Source organism: Balaenoptera musculus, chromosome 2, assembly GCF_009873245.2.
Source record: "Balaenoptera musculus isolate JJ_BM4_2016_0621 chromosome 2, mBalMus1.pri.v3, whole genome shotgun sequence".
Taxonomy (NCBI): Eukaryota; Metazoa; Chordata; class Mammalia; order Artiodactyla; family Balaenopteridae; genus Balaenoptera; species Balaenoptera musculus.
Genome location: NC_045786.1, coordinates 136,086,551 through 136,108,786, shown reverse-complemented (window position 1 = coordinate 136,108,786; position 22,236 = coordinate 136,086,551). Strand labels below are relative to the sequence as shown.

At 42.0% G+C, this 22,236-nt stretch overlaps 1 protein-coding gene and 1 pseudogene across 1 annotated transcript in view; one reads left to right on the top strand and one right to left on the bottom strand.

Moving 5' to 3' along the window:
* PRKCH (protein kinase C eta) overlaps nucleotides 1-22,236 on the bottom strand; it is a 221,531-nt gene that overhangs the window by 42,284 nt on the left and 157,011 nt on the right. The window contains exon 10 of the mRNA XM_036842746.1: nucleotides 21,456-21,610. Within this exon, the coding sequence (XP_036698641.1) occupies nucleotides 21,456-21,610 (155 nt within the window). The remainder of the gene's footprint in view (nucleotides 1-21,455; nucleotides 21,611-22,236) is intronic.
* On the top strand, nucleotides 12,500-13,413 carry LOC118891159 (annotated as a pseudogene).

The following is a 22,236-nucleotide window of genomic DNA, read 5'->3' as shown; positions in this document are numbered from 1 at the left end:
AGGGCAAGGACCCTGTTTTATGTATCTTTTGGTTTTCAGAGCCAAACCCAGTACAAAGCAGATGTGCAGGACATACTGAATGAGTAACTGAATGAGTAACTGAATGGTGGAGACGGCTCCTTCATGGTCAAACAAAGGCCACGGAAAGACTTAACGATGGTCTACTCTGAGCCTGCATGTTGCAAACCCCAGCCGAACAAGGGAAGATGAGTGCACCACAGTATGTCAGGCGGGGTGAAGGGTACTTTCCAAACCAAAAGGTCCATTTAAGACAAACACACATTGATGCCATAACTCACAACCTGCATCAAATGTGATTCCTGGAAACCAAAACCTCTTGGCAGGGGGCTGAGGCTTGGTACCTTGGAAGAGAGTTGGCAGGGTTTGGGGCTTCTTTCTGAAGTTCCCTTCTGCCTCTGCACAGCTCTCCAGACCCTGGACTGACGCAGTCCCACCGCCCATGTTAATAACACATTACAGGAATCTGGACATGACTCAGAATAATGCTCACCTTGGGAAGGTGAGAACGTGGATGGGAAAGAAGTGCCGCCAAATGGGATGCTTACAAATCTAATTAGTAGCACCGTCTTGAGAGCAGAGCAAAAAAACTGACTTTAAGTTCTGAGTGAAGTAATGCCCTCAAGCTCCGCTCTTTGAGATACATTTACAGACATGAGAAATCCATCTAAGAAAGACCATTTACAGCATAGGGCCTCATGTGTGAGACAAACCCAACCACCTGACCAGCATTTTTTCACCTTTATCCTATGTAATGCCAAACCTCCTCTTATCTGAGATTGGGATCCCCCATTTGGGGGAAAGAAATGACCAGGAGTACCAATCTACCAAGACAGAAACTGGGGAGGGGTAGAATGACTTTGCTTTTCTGACACAGTGGAAAATGTGGGTGTCTGCACATACCACTGCCCTTATATTCTGTCCTCATGCAGAAGCCTGACTAGCACAGAAGAAAAAAGGAAGAGCTTTCAAAGTCAGCTGATCATACACTTTTCTGGCCACCTAGATTTCTGCTTCCTGGATGGATGTCACTAGGATGGCCTTAATAATATCATTAACCAAGCCATCCTCCATCACTGTGCCTAGAGAGGGGGAAAAAAAACACACCCCTATCAATACCTAGAGAAGAACAAGACTCCAACCTCTGTATTGCCTTGATGCTAAGATCTGTGCCCACTCCATCCCCTTTAATGCTTTTGCAACAGGGGAGTTTCTTGAAACTCACGACAAAAAAACTTGCCAGTTGCCAGTATCCTCATTTTCATCATATCAGGCACCATCAGCATCTTGTGATCTTCAGTTACTTGCAATCAAGGATATATAGTAATTTTCAGTATGCATTCCCCTTGTCAATTGCTGTGTTAAAGGCTGGGGGAACCAAAGGGAAGGAGCTACTAACAGGGAAATTACGACTTATGCATATTCATTCACCTTCAAAGAAAACAGAGTCCAGGTAATTCCATTTGAAGACACCAGTGCCTTAAAAGAGGCTTTGTGGAAGGCCACTGGCTGCAGGAACTTTCCTACTGCATTAAACGTCTGTTCAGGAGGAGTCACTGTGTGGCCAAAGGGAATAAGAGGCAGTCAGGTTCCTTCTTAGGGGTTGTTTTTTTCTTTCTTTCTTGGTCTGAGAAAGAGCCCCATGGAGCCATAGGGCAGGTGACTGATAGCCTCTCCCATCCTTCGTGAAAGTCTAGGTTAAGGATAGTGTCTGGTTTTTTAGGAGACTCACTCTTGGCACTGAAGAGAAATTTTCTGGGAGAGTGGCAGGGGGTGGGTGATGGCTAAAGAAGAAGGGAAGATGAGCTTTCCAGAGAGAGCCCACTCAAGAAGCCAAGGCGTTCAGACTTGGCTTGGGAGGGTCATCATCGCCCACTCGAAGGAGCCTGCGTTCCAGGGCTGGCATGTATGGTAACACCACGTACCCCCCCCGACACCCCCCAGCTGGGGCTGGGAAACTGCCACAGCCTCTCTGATTTGAGGCCCGGGGCCACAGTGCGGTGGAGTTCCTCCTGCTGACTCACAGGAGCTCCATAGAAGTGTGTAGAAATTCCATGATGAAAGATGATCTTCATGACGTTTCTGCTAGTGCTGGGATATTCCATCAGATTTCCTGGAGCAGAGTCTGGCCGCCATCCAAACTGGGGAGGGATGGTTCACTGTTTCCAAAGTGAGGCGGAAAAGCTCCCTGTGGTTGTAACATTCTAATACATACTACCCTCGTTTCCTCTGAGAGACCCACAAGGGGACCTACTGCAATGGAAGACTGAACCAGGCCTGTGGGCACTGATGTGGAGCTAAAGGACATCTGGGAGTTTTGGAGGAAGTGAATGAGTGGCCAGGGCCAAATGTGGTCTGGCCTTGGGTTCCTTGTTTTTCTTTTTTAAACTGAACTTTAGTTGTACAGACACATGAGTTCTATTTGGCTAGAACTGTGGGACTGTAGTGTCCCCTTTGGTCCCTATTCTGAAGCTATTTGAGACCCCGTTCAGCAACGAAAGAAGTGGACAGAGAGGTAGCTGTCTGTCTCTCTCATCTCCCCTTTCTTTAGCTCTATCGAGTAAAACTAAACATGAAAAGTGCACTTATTTCCTTCCATGTCATTTTCACAAGTAATTACTTTTACTTTTTTATATGCTTACACTAGAATACATGTTTCCTGTAGGCAGGGTCCTGGCCTGTCTTGGTCACTATGATATCCTTAGACACAAAGTAGGTCTCAATGAATATTTGCTGCATGAATAAATGAATGACTTAACAGATGCATAAATAAGTAGTTGAATGTGGACCCATAAAGTTATGACTACTGACAAATTTATTTCTCATGCAAATATATTAAAGTATCATGCAAAGGAAATAAAACATGGGACTCAGGGGAAAAGCAATTTTCTTCCATGTGTCTTTCAAATTAAGACAGTGACCAATGCTAAAAAGATACTTCTAAGTGGTTAATAACTAAATTTCCAATTCATGGCCTGGGAGAGAATAGTCCATGAAAAGAAAATGATGGGAGAATTCCTTTCCTACAGAAGGGGAACCCTCTAAACTTCTAAAAAATATCCCCTTTTCTTTGGTTCTGCCATCTCACAGAAAAAAAGAAAAAGTTGTAGAATGTGGACACCTCTTTGTAGGGTGACTGTGCAATGTACTGTCCAAAATGGGCCTCTGAGTAGAAGGGGGGTGCTATTAAGGGGGAATCACAGGAGCAAACTGGAACTTCCCTGGGAAAACTAAGACACGGGGCTGACCTACCTCTTCACCATGTAAGCTACCCACTCAGAGTTAAAGCAATTCCTTGAAATTCTTCTCTTGAAAGTGCTTGTTCTTTTCTGAATTCTTCTCATCTTAACTCTTTGCTGAGTTGTTATCTTGAGAACTCATTCTTAGGAAGTACAGTATCTTGAGCTTCTCTGGGAAGTTATCAGTTCTAGAGTTAACTCTTTACACACCAAGTATGACCCAGGCCACCCTTCCTGGATCATGCATCAAATGAGATACTGTGAAAATGCTCTGCATAGTAAGCCCTCGATGCTCCCTCTTCCTTTTGATGCAAACAGAACATAAAAATATGCCATAGCTGCAGCAAACTGCACAAAGCCCAGCAGCCCCTCAGACAGACTTCAGAGGGAACGTGCTTTTTAACATACTCACTTCCTTTGGTAGTGCCACGGTACAAAGATTACACTCAGCCTTCCCAGCCATAAAAGCTTCAGTTTTTCCCATTCTTGCTGCCAAAGCTGAAATGCCAAGAAATGCTGGGAACTGTGATTATACACACTTCATATTTTACACTCTGAAACCCCAAGGAATAAGCTGTGGAGAACAGAGTCCTATTTCTTAAATGGCAGCTGAATAGATAGGGCACTCAAGCTTTGCGGAGCGCGGCTGAGTATTTGCATGGGGAGAAACAAACAGAGACGTCACAGATTTTTCCCGTCTGTGTGGAACCTTCCTGGCATCTGGGGCAGACCTTGGCTAGCTTTTCTCATTTCTTTCTTTTTTGCTATTTTTTAACTTTCTGAATTACTCATCAAGATTCTTACGGGAAAAAAAAAAAAATCAATGCCACACATATAAGTCAGTCATAAGGAAACTCAGCAACTGCCTCTGACAGGTTTGAACCTGTCTCTTCACAGACAAGAAAACAAAACTTCAGTGTTCTTTAGGCCCAAACTGAATCCCCCTTTTTTTAGAGTAGCAATAAAGCGGCCAGCCTGACAGCATTTAGATCTCAGGTTCGCTTTGTCAAAATTTTCCTCCCAAGCTGTAAATTAAGTCTTAATTTCACCGCTACAGACTATTTTTCTCAATTCCAGTGTCTAGGGAAGGAATTAGAACAAACACACACAAACCAAAAAAACTGGTCTTCCTTCCTCCCTCCCTCCCTCCCTCCCTTCAAGAATTAACACAAGAGCCTTGGGTACCTCACTCAGGAAGGGCTCATGATGGCAAGAGCTGTTCTTCTAAAGGGTGAATTTCATGACTCACTATCACCTGCTTTCCTCTATGGCTCTGACCCATTTCTTTGTCAAAGGAGTGTTAAAATCCTCACTAAGGGCAAACTTGGGAGGGGCCAGCTTCTCACTGCTTGGATTAAACAAAGATTTAACACCCTCTCTTGCTTAATTCACAAGATCTGGAAGGCTTCCACATGTTTACAGAGCATAAGAGCTCACGTCTGATTTTTTCCTCCCTTTGACAGTGCCTGCTCCAGTGCTTTGCAGAGAAAGGGGTTTGAGAAGCTGCTGGTAAATGACCACTCTGCACCAAAGCAAAGCACGCACCATGCGGCCAGCGTGGACGTGTGTGCTGCTGTTCCTTAATCCCGTTATAAATATAACCACTGATGCAACTGCACGACGTGTAGGGCTGGAAATAAATTTCTCTTTGTAGCTATATAACTGCAATAAACTTTTATAAGCCTGTTGCATGATCTGAACAGACCTGCACAGTTTCTCCAACAAGAGCAGAATTCTTTGCAGGTTTGAACCCTCACCCACAGACCCTGCTTGGAAAAGAGAAGGAGGCTCAAAACTGCTAGCTTTTTACAGGAGTTTAGAGCTGGTCTTTTCAAAAGGCTTAGGAAATCTTCAAGTGTATCCTATAGCACCATTTGTTTTTCGATAGGAAACACAGAGCTTGTGTATATGTAAACCATTTCTGGCAGGACATACAAGAAATGGGTAACTGGTTGCCTTGAGAAAGAGAAATCAGGAAGCTGGACTTAGCTTTCACTGTAATCTTTTTTAGAATAGCTCAACATTTCTTTTTTTATCATATGTATGCATTAACTCACCTAATTAAGTTACATCGACACTGCTCTTTAGTCAATAACTAATACCCTGTTTATACCCATCTTCATATCATTTATCTCCCCCAATGTGTTCCCCTGGACAAGCTCAGTAGCTAGAAATAAAACAGAAATGAAGAGAAGAAAGAAGAAATATTGCTATACCATGTGCCAGAAATGGAGGGATACCAAATGAAAATGAACAAGGAAACCAAAGTTCTGGATGCCAAGCCCTGATAGAGCTGTGACAAATGAGAGAAAAAGCCTGAGGATCTTGGCTCTTCATCCTGCACCCCCTGGAGAACATCTCTTCCCTTGCTGACAATTCCCTTTCACTCCCTACTGACTGATTTCTCCTCTTCCTCTGCCCATCCCCCACTCCTTTTGCTTATTTCATTTAAAAATATTGGTTCTCAAAAATCACAAAGGTACCACATTCTCACTACAATCAGTGTGATACAATATGAAGATACCTAACAAAAAATTAAGAACTGTCCACCCCATCCCAAGCTTGTTTTGTATCTGCTCTCCCACCACTTCTTCCACGCACATATCTATGTACAGTTGGATTTTGCTACTTTTTTTTCTTTTTAAGCAAAAAATGGGACTTAAATGAGCATATGAACCATTTAACTTATTTTTCTCACTGATTTATCTATCAGGAAAAAACCACCCAGGTGAATAAATGTAAATCTAACTCATTCATTCTTTCAATAGTTGTATAATATTCTGCAGGGTATACTGTAATTTATTTAACCTTTCCTTATTAAATCTGTCCACCTCTTAAATGGGTTCACTGTTCAAGTTTCTTCCTTGGATCATTTTCTTCTTTATAACTGATAACATGTATGGAGAAGTAACTGATACCAGATACGGGGATAAAGAAGCAGCATGAATTGAATTCTCAAAATAACCTCATGGGATAAGCAGAACTGTCATCCCCATGTTATGGATTAGGAAACTGAGACTTAGAGGAATTAAAGAGTTTATCCAGTATCACAGAGCTAGTACACTGTGGAGGTAAGTTTCAAATCCAAGTTTGATTCCAAAGCCTTGCTCTTAACTGTAAGTCAGTACTGCCTCATTTGCACACTGTTGCCACGCAATCAACCTGGAGCCTATGGCCACTGTCTTCAATGTTAACCTGGTATTTACAACTTTGAGATGGGTCAGTTGACTAGGCGTTCCACAGGTACCTCTAACTTGAGGTGTTCAGGTCTTCATCTCCCCCATCCCCACACCTGTGCTCATCCTCTGCCTCATCTTTGCAAAAGGAAACTCTGAAGAGCCTATTCTGAAGTCACATCAACAATCAACTTCCCACCATGCCTGCTACCCCTATAATCAGCATCAACAAAATTCAATTAAAGCCCAAGTCTTATTTAAGAGGAGTAACATGAGCTATTAACATCACAACTCAGTTTAGTTAACCAATTACTAGTTATGATGCTGCTGATTTTACTAGAGAAGAAGAATGTAACACATCAAATAGATACTGAATCAAGAATGAAAAATTATATGGATGGCTTATGATTGCTCAGAAATCAGTGATTGCAAAAAGATAACCAGAATGAACAATATCACACTAATCATATTTCCTTCTTTGACAGGTAAACTACATTGGAAGAACCAGATTGCCTCCAAATATCTGAAAGGCTTTCTTTTAGAAGATTTGTGTTTTTTCAGTTTCTTCCTTATATGTGGTTCAGAACCAGTGAATGGAAGATACTGAGAGATACTGTTTGAGTCAATACAAAGGTGAAATTTCCAAGTCATTGATGCCTAAAAGTGGAGGGAACAAGTTCCTTTTTGTTTGGAGGTGTTTAAATATAGACAAAATGACCACTCAGCAGGCTATTAGGTATTCATGCTTTGAAAAAGAAGGGTATATAACTGTGAATTTCCTTCCAATCCCAAGGCTCAAAAATTGTGTCAATGGGACATGGATCAGGGAAGTATCAAGAATGTAGGACAGAGATTCTATATGTGAAAAAGCAGGTTTGGAGGGATATTCTGGAGGTTGGAGGAGCAGTGCCAAGGGAGGAAAGAGAAATGAAAGGTCATACAGTCAAACTGCCACCTTCCCATTTTGAGCACCATGCACACACTTTGGGAACCGGATCCCTCAGTGATGTCATTCTCCAAGGTGTGGGGCAGTCTGCCTGTCAGTTTCACTCACTTTTCTTTGCAGCTGAACCCAGAAATTCATCAATATCTGGGCATTTTTGCCAAATGGTAACAGGGCGCTTGCACCAAGTTACATTTCCTCTTAGGAAGTTTGCTGATAAGTAAAATTTGACATTTGCAAGACAATGGAAAAAATTCCACTTTCAGGCAGACTATTTATCAAAAGGCAAACAGTAATACCACGTTCCGCTTAGCTATTTCTCCTGCCAGGCTTAAGTACTGGGATCCAGGAGGAGGATTTGGTCTCAACACAACTGGAAAACATACCCTCCAAGACTAACATACATAGCTCAGTGAGCCAAAAGAATGACAATGCCCTCATCTAATCCTCAGCTGTTCTCTCGTGTCAATCCATGGTGTGTTCAACTCCAGCAGGTACTATTCTCCTCAGGGCTGAAATTATTTCCAGGTAGATTTTGTACTATCAAGTAGTTGCAAAGCACCTTGCTTCACATAATAGAAAACGTTGACAATTGAATAAATGTATGAATGAACCACTGCGATGGACTGAATGGTTGCATACCTCCCAAATTCATATGTTGAAGCCCTGACCACCCCATATTTGGAGATGGGGCCTCTGGGAAGTAATTCAGGTTAGATAAGGTCATGAGGGTGGGTCCCCCATGATGGGATTTGTGCCTTTATAAGAAGAGACGTTAGAGAGCTTGCTTCTCGTCTCTTCTCCACCAGGCATGTGAAGATACAGCAAGAAAGTGGCTGTCTGCAAACCAGGAAGACAGGCCACACCAGAAACCAAAATGGCCAGCATCTTGCTCTTGGACTTCCCAGATTCTACAAGTATAGACATAAATTTCTGTTGTTTAAGTCATCCAGTCTACGGTGATCATTACGGAAGCCTGAGTAGACTAGGATGATGACTCACAGACAAGGAGTGATCACAGCCTGAAGGTCAAGGCTTGACAGAACTTAACTGGTACAGCAGCAGCAAGGTACCTATTTTTGATATAATCATGTTGAGAAACATGTACTGGGGTATATTCAATATCATATTTGAGATTCTCTTTTGAAAATAATATTTTTAATGATTAAAAAGACAATGTCTGTTCAATGTAGAACATTTGAAAAGCATTAAAAGGAAAATAAAAACCACCTACATTCCCTCAGATACTCAGACAACCACTGTTGACGTGCTGATGTTTATCATTCTGGAACTATTTTCTCTACAGAGAGTAAAGCTGACAAGGAATGAGGTCTTCTTCTGGGAGGTTTCTTCTGAACCATGACCATCACTGCACTCACAAAGTCACTTTAAAGAACCCCATCCTCTTATACTCACAGGGACGTTACTGAGAAGTGGTTTTATTTTCAGGATCCTAATATGGATATTCACATCCTGTACTATCTGTATAGAATCAACACTGGTTGCCTATAGGGGTGATTAGGGATTAACTGAAAGGAGCACAAGGAAACTTTCTGGGATGATGGAAACGTTCTATCTGTTATTTACAGAATTGATTACCTATTGTGTACACTCATCAAAACAAATTGTACACTTAAGATCTATGGGGGTGGTGGTGGAGTGAAGTGGAAAGACTAATACAACCCACTGGGTAACACCAATACTCATCATTAAAACATGTGCTTTGATGCATTTTTCCAAAGAATGTTCAAAAAGTGAACATTACTGAGCATGTACTACATACCAGGCACTGGGCTAAAGGCCTCACATGCACCACTCAGGTGTGCATTTCTAGGATCTGCATTTTATCAATGAAGAAACTGAGGCTTATAGCGGTTACGTAACTTGCTCAAAATTCCACAGCTGGGAAGTGGCCAGGCAGAACTGGAACCCAGGTCCCTCAAACCCCAGGAAAAAAAGTTATAACAACACGCATGCCTTTTGACTCAGCAGTAATACCTCCAGGAATCTGTTCCAGGAAAAGAATCAAAGACTGATCCAAATAGATGTGTACAAGGATATAATAAATTCACCATTATTAATAAATCAGCTTAAATGTACTATAAATTAAGTAGGTCCATATGGTAGACCACTCTGTATCATGTAATATTAGGTTTAAAAGAGAATGTAAATGGCTTTCATGATAGGGGGAAATGGTCATGACAAATTAAGTGAAAAAAAAATCAGGTTAAAAATGTATATATAGTATGACCTCAATTTTGTTTCTTTTTTTTAAAGTAAATACATTTTAAAACTCTAAGGAAATACATCTGAAGAAAATGATTATCTTTCAGTGGTAGGGTTATAGGTTATTTAATTTTAAATTTTCAACAGTTACTATATGTTACTTTCGTAATTAGAGAAGAATCAATTTTATTTTAAAAATAAAAAACACAGGGGAAAATCATTGCTCTCACTAACGAATGTATACCCGTACACCCAAGACTGTATATACACATCTTTATGAGAAAAATATCTTTGTACAGCCCCTTAATAATTTTAGGGTATTGATGGTATTCGATAACTTACACGTAACTGTAAAAAAAGTGAAATCACCAGGATTTCTAACATAGTCATATATGTAAAATATACATGATAGGTTTAAGGAACTTACAAAACAATGTCCGGTTTGTAAAAATGATCTTGAAGAAGTTTTTACCTTTCCTTTTAGCAGAAAGGCATAAAAAAATGGAACAGATTACTGTTGAAGTCCTCTGAACATAGCAGACAGACCTGATGTAAATCTGAGAGGAATTAGCATCACCTAAAGCAGAAAAGTACACAACTTAAATTTGCTACAAATTCTATGGATCTAAGTCATCCAGTGTAGAAGGGTCATGGCAGAGACCACCACTGTTTCTCAAACCCAAGTACTGTACAGCTCCTTTTGAAAGAACATGTGAAGAAACACTGATAGACCTGTCTTTTCCTATGAAATATCTTTCACTTGAGAATTACAATCACAAGGAAGAAATTTTATCTTTATAGTGAGTGAAAGATGTATGTTATCATCAAAATGAAAATCCAAAATTTTAAAATCCATAAGAATTAAAACGATCATTTGAAAAATACTATTATGGATGCTCATTCTTTTCAGTAGGTCAAATTCTCAAAAGGCATTCATTTATTAAAAAAAAAAAAAACACTACCTTGATTTCTCAGCAAATCATGGGTTTGGACCAGTATAATAGTGGTGATAGATACTGGGTTAAAGAGGCATGGTCCCTGCTCTCACGAGGCGGCCCATACGCAGAGAGGCATAGGCCAGGAAGGATGCTGAGAGAAGGGTATTACAGGACACCGCGGGAGCAGAGAGGGTGGGCACCCAACCCCGATAGAGGTGGGGGGCAAGGGGGTCCAGGAGAATTTCCCATTAGAGGTGACAACTAAGCAGAGACTGCAGAGATCAGCAGGCATTCCCTTGGCAGAGAGAGGGAGAAGCGTTCCAGGCAAAGGGAAATGCACGTGCCAAGGCCTGCAGGATGGAGGAACTGGCACCTTCATGGATTCACACCTGAGGTGGGATGACGGAATTCCACCATAGGCTGCATGACCTTGAACAAGTTACTTCCCAGAGCCTCAAGTGTCCTTGACTGTAAAAGAAGGATGACACCATTTCCTTGGAGAGATGTCATAAGAAGGCAAAATTAAATAGGTACAACTCCTTCCAGAGGTGTTTGTCCACATGAGATTAATGCTCAGCACACGTGGCTATTATTCTGTGTGGTAGAATCAGGGAGAGAGCTTGGATCATCTCCTCCGCTCTGCCCCAGACCTCCCTGCACAGCCATCCTTGACCTCGCAGAGCACATGCCCCTCCCACAGTGTCCCTGACGTTCCTTCCACCCGGAATGCTTTTCCCCCCGTTATTCATAGAGAGCTTGTTTCCTGGCATCCTTACGTCTCTGCTCATCTGCCCAAAGAGCCCTTACAAGAGAAGCCTTTCTTAATCCTCCGTGTAAACAGTAAAACCATTCTCCTCAAACTTTATCTTCCCTGACATAGCTTTTTCTCCACAGAGTTTATCACCCCGACACTCAATATACTTACTTTTTGCTTGTCTGACTACCTGTGCTAGAATTTAAGCTCCTGGAGGGTAGGTTGTTTTGTCAGCTTTATTTCCAGAGCTTTGAACAGTGCCTGGCCCATGATGTGTACTCAACACCTAAGTGTGAAAGGAATGAATAAGTAACCCAAGCTAGAGGGCGGGGCCTTCCTTTATTCTTCTTTTAGTCTCTGAGGGTGTGACATAAAGCTTTGCATTAAGTAGGCATTTCATAGGCATTTGTTTAACTGTACAACTGAATCACTTTTTACAAATGGCAGTGTTCATCTGGTACCTAAAGATCAACAATTATATTTTTAGAGCTTAGCAAATGAATCCAAGATTGTGTTTAATTATAATGAAGCAGTAGATTGCTGGATCAATTTGGTGGGGAATACAGCAAGCCTGGTGGTCTGATTTCATTAGCCAGTGGAATCAATTAACACATATATCAATTAGTCCCAAATAACCACAGCCTTTGTTCATGCAAAGGTCAAACACTGATGATGTATGCCAGGATCAGTATTCTGATCTAATAAGTACAGAAACAATCAAAGTGTTTCAGGGCTTAAATTTCTTTCTGTCATTAATCTGGATCCTTGGAGAAATTGTACCAGGATATTTACTCCAGTGATGGTCCAAAAATGTTCTTGAATCGCCCCTCAAATGAACAAAAAAATTTGCTTCAATACCAGAAAAAGTAAACTCAAAATGAGTTGGACTGTTTCCCCCATACATTAGAGAGGCAGCTGACATTTAAACAAAAGGCAATAGTATAGTCTTCAAGTTTTACAATCTGTCCCCTATGCTCCAGGGCTTCCTAAGGAAAGCCCTGGACTTATGATAAGTACATGGTAAATATATTAACTATACATGATATCAAAATATGGCTAAAATACGAAGAAAATTATTTGGCTTGAAAGGAAAGCATAATCAGATTTAGTTTACTGTAAAAAGATTGGTCTCCTTTCAGCTTTTAGCTCAGAGGAGGCCAGGGTGCAACTTTCTTCATTCATCCCAAATCCCAGTTCATCTGACACCAGCCACCTCCACCATGCTGCCTAAGCTCGACCCCAACGAGATCAAAGTCGTATACCTGAGGTGCAATGATGGGGAATTTGGTGCCACATCTGCTCTGGTCCCCAAGATCGGCCCCCTGGGTCTGTCTCCAAAAAAGGTTGGTAATGACATCACCAAGGCAACTGGTGATTGGAAGGGTCTGAGGATTACAGTGAAACTGACCATTCAGAACAGACAGGCCCAGATTAAGATGGTACCTTCTGCCTCTGCCTCTGGTCATCAAAGCCCTCAAGGAATCACCAAGAGACAGAAGGAAGCAGAAAAACATCAAACAGAGTGGAAGCATCACTTTTGATGAGATTGTCAACATTGCATGACAGAGGTGGCATCCATCTTTAGCTAGAGAACTCTCTGGAACCATTAAAGAGATCCTGGGGACTGCCCATCTGTGGGCTGCAATGTTGATGGCTCCCCCCCTCACAACATCACAGATGACATCAACAGTGGTGTGCTGAAATTCCCAGCTACAAGAACTACAGAGAAAAATAATTTAATAAAGGATTATTTGACGATCCCCACGCCTCCAAAAAAGACTGGTCTTCAGAGGGTTGATTTTTTACAAGCCACAACTCCAATTTCTGTGAAGAATTCTCTATTTTTGAGGACGCATCATGAGCAAAATTTCAGCTCAAGCCTATGCTACAGAGAAAGTGCAAATCAGCCGATAGCATGTATGCAATGAATAATCTCTATCGATGTGGCATGTTTCAAAGAGCTTTCACGTTTCCATTTCCACCTGACTGGAGCTTCATCAACACCCTACAGGAAAGCTATGTCAATGGTACCCCCATTGGACAGACAGGCAAACAGGCTCAGAGTGTTCAGCAAGCCACCCACATCCTCAGGACCAGCATGAAGCAGGGCTGGGACTAGCACCTAGGTCCTTCTGAAAACCATGCCCAGCATTCTTTCAGTTCAAAGAACATATGCTGCCTCTCAAACTTACTTTAAAATAAGTGATGCTTTTCTATTTTTTTGTAGCATTATATTTTAAATGGAATTGTACTTTGGGGACACTTACTCTAAATGATGCAGTGTATCAGTATTTTGTTTAACCACAGAGCCAAATTTAGGCAGCTTTCTAATGGGGCCTGATTCCCTAGGGTTCTGTCTTTGGCTCACTGTTCCATTTAAGACACTGTTGTTGGATGATCTCATCCAGTCCTATGATCTGAACTAACAGATATGTCCTGATGACTTCCAAATATTTAGTTCCTGCCCACCTTCACTGGGCTTCAGACTCAAACCCATCTGCCCATTTAGCATTTCCACTGGAATGTGGCTCAAGTACCTGACATCATATGTTTCTAGTTCTCATCTTCATCTTCTGCTGAGATCTCTTCCTAGTCTCATGGTCTCTCCTAGCTAACGGTACTGTCCATCATCTATTCAAACTTCTAACTAAACACCTAGGAATGACCCCAGGTTTCTCATTCATGCCCTGGGTCCACCTAGTCACTAAGCCCTGTCTGTTCTACTTGCTGATATCTCATAAATGTATGCCCTTCTCCTCAGCCCTACCATCAATATCTTAGTTCAGAGCCTCATTATCTTCTTACCCAGAGCACCGTAACAGCCACAAACTGAACCTTCCCCTGCCGCCCACATGCACATGTCCATACACTCCCCCCACCCCTGCCAAATACATGTAAAATATAAATCCACTCACTCATGTCATGCAACTTGCTGAAAATTCTTCAAAGACTCTCCTTTACCTGTTACATAAAGCCAAATTTCCTGGTATGAAATTTGTACCTGACAGTGCAGGTTTTCTATCAAATAACTATTTTCCTCCTTTTTCCTTAATAAGAGAAACCCAATTTTTAGTTAGAACATAGCCATGTAGTAATTTCCTAGCCTTCACTGAAGCTAGGTACAGCCATGTGACCAAGTTCTGGACAATTCCATGGTAAGTATTGTGTGGAAGTTCAGGAAGGATCCTTAAAGAGAGCTGACTCAGCTGGAAGGAGTGCCCTTTGCCCTTCTTACTGCCTGGAACTGGAATATAGAGATGACTTCTGGAGTTGCAGCAACCATCTTAGACCATGAGGTGACCTTGAAGACGGCAGAATAGAAAAGATAGAAATCTGCATCCCTGAGGACTCCATGGAGCTTTAATGGCAGAGCTGGACACCCTACCTCCAGATTCTTTACAGGGAAGAGAAATATATTTCTATTTAGTTTAAGCCACTGTCATTTTATATTGCCTGTGACAGGCAATGGTGCCAAATCCTAAGTGATACAGAATTCAAACTTCTCAAGAATGTTAAGCCTTGCATAACTTCATTTCTGTCAACCCCTCTAGCCTTATGTTCCACCATACTTCAATCTTTAGGCTCTAGTACTACCAAAATTCTAGTAGTTTTCCACTCCACCCACAGATTCACCAGGGACTTTCACACTTCTCAGCTTTTGTTCAAGTCTGCGCCCTACCTAAACACCCTACTTAATTTTATTCAGCATTTAACTTTCCACACTCAGCTCAGGCATCACCTCCTATAGGAAGTTTGCCTAAATCTCCGTCTTAAGCTAAGTGGCCATTCTCTGTGCTCCCATAATGCCCTGGGCATACTCCAGTTTTGGAGCCCACTTGCTATTATTTATGGGCCATCTCTCCCACCCCACAGAAAGAACCTCAGAGGGCAGACAACACATCTACTCATTTTGTATCTATACCTCCTAACACAAGTGGGAGCTCAGTAATTATGTTCTGAGCTCAACTGCATTTTCCTCACTGAAATGGAGTGAACAATATCACATGCTTCCGAGTGTCTTGCTTAGCCCTTCAGGTCAGCAGTACGCTGAAGACTGAAACAAAATTTTCTAATGGCAATATTTTTTTCTGGAGGTAAAAAAACAAGCTGCAAGTGAGCCATCCTAAGAAAACATCCATTCTGAGAAGCAATTTATTGTTTGGATGTTTCAGACTTGAATTCTTTCATCTGTAACCGGGAACTCGGCACTAAGTAATCTTGTAGGTCTCATCTGGTTCTGACACTTTATAATTCCATTTTTGAATACAAACACATAGATTTGGACACAAGAAACTCACTGTGAGTGAATGGCTCCTCCAGGGACTGACAACATGACTGGCCTTACCCAACTTTTAAATAAATTATTTACAAGGAGTGCCTAAAAAATCTCAAAGTCATCAGAGGACACTGAGCACATTAGGATATTGAAATGTCAACTGTGGGAAGATATGCCTCCTAAATTTCAACCACGCTGGACTTCTTTCTCTAAAAGCCCTTGAGCTTGCCATGCTCCCTCCTGACACTGGGCACTTGCATTTGCTATTCCTTCTGTCTTGAATGCTCTTTCCTTCACTCTTTACTAGTTACCTCAGCTCATGAGTCACTTCCTTAGGAAAATCTTCCACCTTTCCTTGACCAGATTGAATCACCCTATGAGAGGTTCTCATTCATTGCAATGCATTCCTCTTCTTCACAGCACTGGTCACAGTTGTGATTTTCTATTAGTATGATTATGTGATTGATGTCTTTCTCCCTCACTAGACCATACTCTCCACAAGGCAGCACTTTTGTATTTGCTCATCACTGTATCCATATCCTTGGCAGAGAGTCAATGCTCAATAAATTCTTGTCAAAGGTCCCCAAACGCTGTGCAAGGGAGGAGAATAGGGGCTGATGAGTTTCATTTGGGGGACATGTCAAGCTATTTTAGTAAGCTGGAAATCCTCAGAGCTCCCCATCACACCTTTGAAAAAAGATCTCAGGAGTTAGGGATTGAAGTCACTTTCTGGTGACGGACGAGCAGGCACTGAATGAGCCCATCATCTGGCAGAACATGCATGATAAGCTAAGAAGAGAGAAGGCAGGAATATGACTAAAAAGTTTGGAGCTCCAGTAATAGTCCTGAGTAAGAGCTCACAGCCAAAATCCGAAGTGAAAGTTACTAATGTATTGAAAATCCCACGGCTAGCACATCCTGAAAAAACAAGGACTATATGAAGATAAAAACACAACAATTTGTGGCTGTCTTTGTAGCACGCAGATCAAGAAAGAGTAGACCTACTTCTTGGAGCAGAAAGAATGATGTTATCACATGGCAAAGGGAAAACAGAGCTCCTAAATTTGACTTTCAACTTTATCTAAATAGACCACCTTTCTCGCTAGAGTGAGTAGAATAAATACAAATATAGAATCGAATTCCACTGTAGATAGGAGTCCAGAATTCCAGGCTCAAATGAAAGACATCTGGGGACTCTGAAAGTCTGCTGATAAATACTTAGGAGTAAGAAACGTCCCAGGAAATGGGAATCAGACAGGTGTTGCCACAATTTTCAAGAGGGGGAAGAGCTAGATATCAGAGAACAATGACTCAAGCACATGATATTCACCACGGACCCAACACACAAGTTGATTTGGGAACAGATGACTTGTGAATTCTTTTTTTTTTTTTTTTAAAGATTTTTTTTGATGTGGACCATTTTTTAAGTCTTTATTGAATTTGTTACAATATTGCTTCTGTTTTATGTTTTGGTTTTCTGGCTGTGAGGCATTTGGGATCTTTGCTCCCTGACCAGGGGTCAAACCCTCACCTCCTGCGTTGGAAAGCAAAGTCTTAGCCACTGGACCACCAGGGAAGTCCTGACTTGTGAATTCTTAAACATGAAAGCAATGTTCACAGAGGTGGCCTCTCTCAGCATGGCCTCTCTGAGCAAAATCATACTCAGCTAACTTCAGATCACACAGGTATGTGGAGTCAGCAAGGAACCTGACGGTCCCTTATGGTATCTTTGAGAAACAAGAGTCAGATGATATAGAGGTTGGTGTATTCATGCAGATGCAATGTCTCACAGCTGTGCTCAGAGACTAGCTTGATAGATCTCATCTGGCAGGGAGATCGCTAATATTTCCAAATTCTGAATTTATGAAAAAAAAGTCAAATTAGGTAGTGATTGTTCTCTAATTTGAGAAGAAATCAAAAGTGATTTCCTTTAAAAGTTAATGTACTGTGTAAGTATATGAGTACAAAACAATATGTCAGGTCTGGCAGTCAGCCTCTGTGGCCAGTTCCACATCTGGACGATGGGATGGCAAATTACCATTGATATCCATGCAGCCCGCATAATGAGAACTGCACAGGGCACAAAGCAGTCAGACGCATGAGTTGAAAAGTGTACGTTGAAATGTGCTGTGTTCAAGTATAACCTGGGAAGGAGGAATCAAAACTTAAACTGGGCTCTTCTATAAATTCTTCCTCACTCAGCCTATTTTAGATACATTCCATGCTTTGTCAGAAACAGCAAATCCAACGTGTGCTGGCCGGCTTTGGGAGTTAGGGGTTGACACGTCAAATGATGTCTGAGTTCTCCTCTAACACAGTTTTTGAAACACGATAGAAAACGGTGCCCATAATGCTGGCAGGCAGGTAAATGGGATGCGTGCCTCTTTGTTTTCCCCATTTCCGTAGGGCTTGACTCTGGAAAAAAGTCAGTGCCCATGTAAATTATTCATGAGCACTGTCTGGGATTCCAGTCAGCCAATAAGCCCCAGACAAAGGAATGAATAGTCTTTTTTTCCCTTAGCAAAGCGACTGATTGACTGCTTACTTCGCAGCCCTCTCTTTTCTTGGTCTGTGGGCCACAGCAAGGCTCCAGACCTTCTAACCAAAGGCAAAGGGGCAGACTCTTTTCTTGCTGTAGCTCCCAAGAGCTGGGCTTCTGTTCCTCCATGGAACGCAAGTGAACACATCTGAGAATCAGGGTCAGAACACAAGTGGAAAAGCGCTTGAATGTAACTGGCCTGTCTCCTCTCACACAAGGCACAGTCTGCTGAGAGACAGAAGAAGGGCATAAGGCACTACCTTCTAAAGTCCCATTTGATGATGACTTGCAAATGGTACCATCTTTGTAACTTGCTGCAAAAGAAACACCTCCCCCAGAAAAAAACAAAAACATAAAACAGCCAAACAACAACAGTTCTATTTGGAGAGATCAGAGGCATCATTCAGGCATCATTCATCTTTTTAGCTCTGATAAAGGCCATCCCAGGACATGTATGATAAACAAGGCTGTCCTATGCTCCCACATTTCTCACTGTGCTCTCTGGATCAAATTCACACCCTCTGTGACCCAAATGTGCCCTTAGCTCTCTGTGAATTACAAGGACTTGGTTTTCAAAGGCTTATCCTTAAGACTCTGCTCTCAGGCCAGTACCCTGAATGGAATTAAATTATCCCGTGAAATAAATCCACAGGATAAAAATAGCATTGGAATCTATCCTAATTAAATGTGTTCCCTTCAAAGTCAACCATATCAGTTAGAGCCTGCACATGGAATTCAAGTCAAAGAGTGAATTAAATTCTCAGATTTGAACCGCGATACCAAGAACTGAAATAAAATTTCTCAAGATGTGGGCTGATACTGCTTCACCAGAAACCACATCAGGCTACAATGTCCATCCTCCATATTTCAAAACAAATGAAACAGGGAGATGGAGAGGCAGTCACATCCCACACAGGTCATCTAGTATGTGCCTCGCATCAAGGTAATACAGCGCTTATGAAAAGCCTGAGTATTCAAGAAAACGATTTAGGCCTTACTGCTTTTCCCCACTGCTAGTTTGTGTCCTCCCTCCCCCACATTATGTTGAAATCCTAGCCCTCAAAGGGTGATGGTATTAGTAGGTAGGGCCTTTGAGAGGTGCTTAGGTCATGAGGGTGGGGCCCTGATGAATAGGGTTAGTGCCTTATAAAAGGGGTTCCAAAGAGATCCCTGGCCCCTTCCACCACGTGAGGTCACAGTGAGAAGGTACCAGCTAGGAGCCAGGAAGAGGGCCGTCACCAAACATGACCATGCTGGTTCTTTGATCTTGGACTTGTAGTCTCCAGAACTATGAGAAATAAATTTCTGTGGTTTATAAGCCACCTAATCTGTGCTATTTTGTTACAGCAGCCTGAATGGACTAAGACACCCACTCTGCCTCATTTTCACAAATCAAAGTCGCCCTATCACCAAAAGGGGAGTAAGAAACCCACTCTTCAATGGGTTTACGTGACAATTTACTTTAAGGTTGTACTCTAAGCCTTCAAGTCTCTCCTGAGGAGACAGTATAGCCCAGTGGTTAAAAACATAATTTGAATTCTGGCTTCACTACCAGTTAACAGTCTGGTTATTAACTCATTTGAAGATTAGTAATTCATCTAAGTAACACAAGTAATATTATTGTTATATAATACCACTGTTGGGAGGATTAAGGGAGAAATTCAGGTCAAGTACTGGGCCTGTAACAAGTACTCCGTTTAGCTCTTGTTGCCATTGTTAATCTTTTTAAATTTACAACACAAGTCCCTGTCAAGTAGGGAACTGATTATTCTTAAAAATTAAATGTGGGGAAGGCTCTCCCTGGGCTAAACAGAGCAGAGATGGGTAGCTACAGCAAGGAGAGGAGAACAAACGTGGAACACACAGCCCAGAGTTTGATACCACCACCAGGAAGGACCTAGAACTCCCTCCACCACCAGAGATCATGTCAGCAACCACCACCAATCATGTGCTGGGTGGAGGGCTGAGACAGGAGAAATGCCCTGCTGGAGCCGCCAGGAGAACATCACGTCCTGGTTGAGAAAGCTCAAAGCACAGGCCATCCAAAGTGACCTGGGGCCGCCTCACGACTTAGGAATGAGCGGAGATTCCTTATGACCTTCAAGGGACTACCCCACTGCTGGTTATCCAGCCTGGCTCCCCGTGCTGTACCCCCTCTTCTACTTCACAGCGGGGGCTGTGACAGAAGAGCTGTGTCTGCTTGAGGTTTCGTGCTCTGCACTGCGAATTCACTAGAAAACATTTCTGCACAGTTGCCTGCTCTACCTTCTTGTTTTTCCACTTCTTTCTGGCACCATCGACCAGTCCTACTGCATTCTTTACTGGTCTCACTTCTCTTTTCCTACTTTTTTCTCCCAGGGTACTTAAGAATATTCAGTTTTTAAAGCTCTCTCACACTTTAATAATGATGTTCATGCGGTCATGAGCTCACGAAAGGAACAGCCTTTAGCAAGCTAATAAACATTCAGGAAATTCTTTACTTCAACATTCATGTGCCTAATATGAGACAGAATTTTTCTCAAGGGAAGGAAACAATTGCTTCTCAAGAGGGGAAGAAAAAAGGAGTATATGTGGCAACTAAGTCATAATGTGATGTAAAGAGCAGGATGACGTTGTCAACAGGGGAAAAAAAGGGAAATGTAAGAATAAAAATTATCTAACACTCACTATTACATTTCCCACCTTCCCCAGCTTTGTGTCTGACTCAAGTTTAATTTGATCTCCCCTGAGCTCTGAGATCTAACAACATCAACCAGATTTCAAGCCCATTTAAAGTATGATATATTACGATCAAAAGATTGTGTGTCATGAAATGGAATCAAACAATATTTGGGAGGGGGCTTCAAGTGATAGGTGTCATCGAGCTGGAGGACACTGCTCATCAACGGGTCACCTTTTGGCTCCTGGACTGGTGAGCCGCAAGCTCATCGGATTGTGATTCCTAATCACAGCAATTTAGGGCAAGAGGCATCCACGCTCTGCAGTTTAGGCATGGATTCTGAAAATGGAACGAATCACTCTCAAGTTTAAAACAGAAAAAAGAGAGCAGCAACATTTTCAGCCCTTGGCGGGGTTTGGCCTTAGAAAACTCCAGCTGAACAAGTTCATGAACAGTCTCTTCTGAGACTCTCAAGCCTATTTTACGAATACCACACGGGGGCAAGTTTTAGTTTGCAGGCATTGTTAATCGCTGTGTTACTCATTTATTCTAATGGACACACAAAGATTTGTGAATTTAATTCCAAAAACATTTCAATTGTTCATCATGAGACATGGAAGAATGGGTTGAACAGGGGAATGAACCAGGGATGAATTATGAGAGGGGCTACCAGCAACCAAAACTCACCTATAGATGATGCCTTTGTCGTGTAGGAACATAAGCGCCGAAATGATTTCTGCAGCATAGAAACGAGCTCGTGCCTCATCAAAACGACGTGACTTCTGAATATGAAACATCAAGTCGCCCCCGTTCACAAACTCCATCACAAAAAACAGACGATCCTGGGTACAAACACAAAAGAGACAAAAGAAGATCCAATGTGGTGTAGCCATTAGCCTAGAATTCAGTCAGCATCACATGACCTTGGGCTCCGGCGTGGGGAGAAGAGGTTGTTAAATGGAGGTACTCAATGGAACATCCTGACAGCGGGTCAGGGCAAAGCAGGAGGGTCTGGTGGATTAAATCCTTGGGATGGTGGGGATGATGGGGATGGGGGCTAGGTGGTGTTAGTAACACCTGGATCTCCTTTAAGTAATTCCACACAACCTTGAATTTCTGCATTAAATAAAAAGTAGAGAAGGCTTTGGTTCTAGTTTTAGTTCTGCACTTTAAACACTATGTAACCTTGAATTTAACTTTTTTCGGATGTTCAACATTAGTAAGGTGAGGATGATGATGTTATCTCTACCAGAATCATTGAGTTTTACAAACTGGAAGAGAGAAGCATAAATCAAAAAGTGCATGCCTTTTTGTCTGGAACATGTAGGGTTAATCACAGCAAGTAAGGGACATCTGATAGGTCCTCACACCTGGGCGGAGAATAATCACAGAGAAAGGAAAACATTTTTGACAAATCAGCCAGACAACAGTCTAATGACAGCCTCAGAGTTGCCTCAATGTTAGAAAT